The following is a 4,376-nucleotide window of genomic DNA, read 5'->3' as shown; positions in this document are numbered from 1 at the left end:
CCCCCCCCTGGCCCCCTTTCCGCTTTTCCAACCATCCACCATCCTCCCGTGTCGCAGGAACACCCGACGCATGGTTTACCCCTCGGTGGCGGCCACCAGCGACGGCCCCGACGGGGATGTTGGCTCTGTGGCCGGGCCAGCCGGAGCCTCCACCCCCGGGCGCAAGACCACGAAGCACCCGGAAGCCGGGCGGCACTTCGACCGGAACATGCGCATCCTGCGCACGATTGCCGGGCGGTATGGCCACGAGGAGCTGGCCACGCCAGCCACGCTGAAGCGCCTGTCCCTGACCCTTGGCGTGCCGGCGGTCGGCCTGCAGGCCGGCTCGGCGGCCGATCCGGAGGCCGGGTCCAAGTGCCAGGTCCCGGCCGAGGCCATCCTCGTTCGGCATGTGCCCACCGGGGAGAATATCCTGATTTTGGAGCTGGTGCGCGGCCGGCTGGAGGTGGTGGCCTGTTCGATTGGGCATCTGGCCGAGCGCCTGGCCGATGACGCGCCGTACGACCGGCGCCTGAGTGGCTCGGGCCTGGGCCCGGGCGCCGCCGATGATGCTGGCTCCGGGAGTGGGGCCGGTTCCGGCCGGCTGACGCGCGCGGCCTCCACCTGGTTCATGTCCGCCTCGAATGACCCGCCGCTGCTGGACTTCGAGGACACCGCCGATCTGGTGGACAGTGTCCTGCTGACGCACAGTCAGTACATGTCACACGTGGACCTTTTCTCGGTGCTGATGTCGCGCTTCAACGCTCGGGCCCTGACCACAGCCGAGGCGCCGCGCCTGCTCGGCCTGTCGGATGATCTCATCGCCTACTTCGAGGAGGTGTCCGACTCGCTTCGACGCAAGTACGTGTGTCATGCGAGGCGGCCTGCTGATGCCTCCCCCTCCCCCCCCCTCCCCCTCCTGTTGCGGCTTCTTGCTCATCGCCCTCCCCTCCCCGTGCCTTCTATTGACGTCACTTTGGCCATCTTTGCGTCCGCTCCCCTTGTCATTCGATCCCCCGCCGCCGCCACCGCCTGGCCCCCTCGGGACTGCCGCAGGGTCCTCAATGTCCTCTCTCGGTGGCTGCGTTTCCAGTGGGTGGAGTTCGAGCAGGATCGTCTGCTGCTGTCGCTCCTGCGGGACTTCATGATCCAAGGCCACTACTCCCTGTACGGGGAGTATGCCCTCTTGCGGCAGGCATTCCACAATTGCGTGTACCAGGCCCTGCGGCGCATCGAGCCGGGGCCGGTGCGAGGCCGCCGTATCGAGCTGTTGACCATCCAAGCGGCCAGTGCCGGGGCCGATCGTCCCCTGTCGCGGAGCGCCTCCCTGCGGAGCGTCGGTTCCTCGCGGTCGTCCAGCAGCTCGGGCTCGGCGCCGACTCTGGCCACCTCGCCGAGTGGCAGCTTCAGCGACCGGGCGCTGTCCTCCGGCTTGGTTGGCCTGAGCCCCCAAACCGCGGCCCTGTTCATCAGCTGCCATAATGCCTACCTCGCGGCGCAGGTCCAGCCGATTGATTGGTTCACCTATGCGGTGGCCTCCTCGAACCAGGTACGCACTGTGGTGTGGGCTGGTGGTTGTTTTTTTTTTTTGCATGTGGAGCATGTGCATGTCCGCATGGGCGCCGCGGCCCCCCCCCCCCCCCCCGGGGAGGGATTATTGTGCGCCCGCTCGTGTGGCGGGCGGCTTTGGCGCAGCCACTGACTCTCCCACCTCCACTGGCCCATGTCATGGTCCGGGCAATCGCAGCGGTTCTTCAAGAACGACCCCCCGGCCGGGGCGATTATGAAGCAGCCGGAGTCCGTGGTCCGGCTCTTCCGCCGAGAGCACCAGCTCACCCAGTGGGTGGGCTTCGAGGTGTGCTCCGGGGAGACTGCCCGCGCGCGGAAGGACATCTTCCGCAAGGTGCTGAAGATCATCCGCCTGGCGCGAGACATGCACGACTTCCTCGGGGCCTTTGCCCTGTACAATGGGCTCTTCTCGCCGCCGATCCTGCGCCTGAAGTCCGTCTGGTCGTCCTTGAGCAAGAGCGACATGGCCGAAATCTCCAAATTGGGCAAGTTCTTCGAGCCGCGCAACAACATGCGCACGTACCGCGCGCGCATCGAGCGCCTGGCCAGCGCGCCGATCCCCGTGCTGCGTGGGCTACAGTCGTCAGCCGGGCGCCCGGTGCCCCCGCCACGCCCCGACCGTCGCCCGGCCACCGGGGCCGATGTCGATGCCAAGCAGTCGGGCCAGCAGCCGGCCACTCTGCAGCAGCCGCAATCTCAGCAGCAGCAGTCACAGCAGCAGCAACCACAGTCCCAGCAGCAGCAGCAGCAGCAGCAACCGCAGTCCCAGCAGCCGGCGCCGGCGCCAGTTGCCCTGGTGGGTGCAGTGCCCATCCCGATGATCATGCTCCGAGAGGTGTTGTATGTCCTGGAGCGTGTCCCCTCAGTTCCGCGGGACTTCAGCGGCCTGGTTCACATCGCCAAGTACCGGTACATCACGTCGATCCTGGAGCGGCATGTGCGCCTGGCCCGCTTCGCCGCCGCCGGGGATCTCTCCATGGCCCGGTTGAAGTCCTACCTGGACCATGTGGATGCGGTGTCCGAGACGGGCAGCGCGCCGGGCAGCGCGCCCGGCTCAGCCAGCGGGTCGGTTGCCTCGCTCCCGGCGGCCGGCTCCCCGAGCACCAGCGGGCCGGCTCCCCTGCTCGGGTCGACGGGGGGCAGTGGCACCGCCGGTGGCGGTGCCTCCGGCCAGCCGCCGAGCCACCATCAATCGGGGTCCTCGCACTCGGTTCTCCAGCTGCTCAGCGGTTCAGGGGCCGCCGGAGGAGGGCCGGGCTCCGGGGCACTGGCCGACGCGCTGGCCATCTCGCTGGCTGGCCCCGAGCCGAGCTCGAATCCCCCCTCATCGGCCGCCGCCACGGCTCGGTCCATTCTTCAGTCGCTGCTGCTGCTGCAGCGGACCATCGACCACCCGCCGGACGAGGAGGAGCTGATGGAGATGTCGCGTGCTGTACAGTCATAGATGCGCGCGCGTTGCTCCCCCTCCCTCTGCCTCCCTTCCACATTGTACTTGTTCCCTCAACATTTGATTCCCATCTCGGGGCTTTCCCCCTCCCTCGCCCTGAAGAGAAATACGACCCCCCCCCCCCCTTGCCATTGTCCCCTCTGCCCCAAGTGGTGACTGTTTTTGCTGCCCACCTCTTCCCTCGTCCCTCCCTCTCGCTCCCCTGCCCGCGTGTGGCCACCTGGCCACCTGTCGCCATGCGCGAGGGCATGTATGTATTTATGTATGTGTGTGTGTGTGCGGAATACCGTGGACGCGTGTGCGTGTGGATGGAAAGGGGCGACCAGGGATGAAGCATGGTGGGGGGACACTACGAGGGGAGAGCTCTTTGTTGGGGGTGGAGGGGGAGGGGGGGGGGGACAGAAGGAAAAGACAGAGGAGACCGCCTCGCTCTCAGACACCGTATTGGCGACGGTACTCCACGATGGAGGCCAGACGCCCGGCCCAGAGGTCCTTCTGGGCCGAGTCCGACTCGCACACCTCCTGGAGCTGCTCCTGCACGAAGAGGATCAGGTCATTCAGGGTGACGATGCTGAGGACATGCATGTGGGGGTATTCGCGCTCCAGGGACTGGATGGCCGACTCGGGCTTGTCGTTGTCGGCGCTGATGGGCGCGCACAAAGGGTCATCGGTGCATGCGTATGGTAGGTATGCACACACGCACACACACACACACACACACACACACACACAGACATATGTGCGTGTGTGTATGCCCCCACACACCGGTGCGGGAGAAAGAGCGGCCAGGCAGAGGCCCCGTTGGAAGAGACAGGTGAGCTGAGTCCCGGGGTTGTGGCGCGGCGGGGGTGGGAGAGCATGGAGAGAAGAGCAAGGCAGAGGGTCGTACGTCACGAGGGCCTTCTCCGCGCGGTCCAGGGCCACCATGACACCGGTGATCTGATCCACACGCTGGACATTCAGCAGATCGATGGTATGGCGGATGGCCTTGCCAGAGGTGATCACATCATCCACCAGGAAGACCTTCTTGCCGGCAAGCTCCGGGCCGACAATGGTGCCGCCCTCGCCGTGGGCCTTGGCCTGGGGAAGGCAAAAAGGGGACACGGGCATCAGTGCGTCTGGGCATTGGCGCAAGGGACTTGCTGTTTGGCGGTGCGTTGGAGGGGGGGGGGGGAGGCGAAAAAGGGCTGCCACAGCGGGGGAAGGCAAGAAATGCGCGCACCTCCTTGCGGTCAAAGGCATAAATGAAATCCAAGTTGTGCTCCTTGTACAGGGCACCGGCGACCGAGGCCACCAGGGGGATACTTTCGGACAGGCGTGTGAGACATCGGCCCCGGGGTCAAAGCAAAGCCATGCCGGAACAAAGCTCGTTCCCCCCCCC

General features: G+C 66.4%; 2 protein-coding genes across 2 annotated transcripts in view; one reads left to right on the top strand and one right to left on the bottom strand.

The window, feature by feature from the left end:
* The window catches only part of H696_02241 (hypothetical protein), a 7,665-nt gene extending 4,539 nt beyond the window's left edge, over positions 1–3,126 (top strand). The window contains exons 4-6 of the mRNA XM_009496143.1: positions 58–840; positions 1,036–1,528; positions 1,727–3,126. Of these exons, the coding sequence (XP_009494418.1) occupies positions 58–840; positions 1,036–1,528; positions 1,727–2,992 (2,542 nt within the window). The 3' untranslated portion in view covers positions 2,993–3,126. The remainder of the gene's footprint in view (positions 1–57; positions 841–1,035; positions 1,529–1,726) is intronic.
* A 301-nt stretch (positions 3,127–3,427) lies between these two features.
* The window catches only part of H696_02240 (hypothetical protein), a gene marked incomplete at both ends in the record, with an annotated part of 1,937 nt that continues 988 nt past the window's right edge, over positions 3,428–4,376 (bottom strand). Inside the window, 3 exons of the mRNA XM_009496142.1 lie at positions 3,428–3,638; positions 3,885–4,075; positions 4,218–4,299. Coding sequence (XP_009494417.1) covers positions 3,428–3,638; positions 3,885–4,075; positions 4,218–4,299 — 484 coding nt within the window. The remainder of the gene's footprint in view (positions 3,639–3,884; positions 4,076–4,217; positions 4,300–4,376) is intronic.

Source organism: Fonticula alba (assembly GCF_000388065.1).
Source record: "Fonticula alba strain ATCC 38817 unplaced genomic scaffold supercont2.3, whole genome shotgun sequence".
NCBI lineage: Eukaryota > Rotosphaerida > Fonticulaceae > Fonticula > Fonticula alba.
This window is presented reverse-complemented; position numbering and strand designations above follow the sequence as displayed.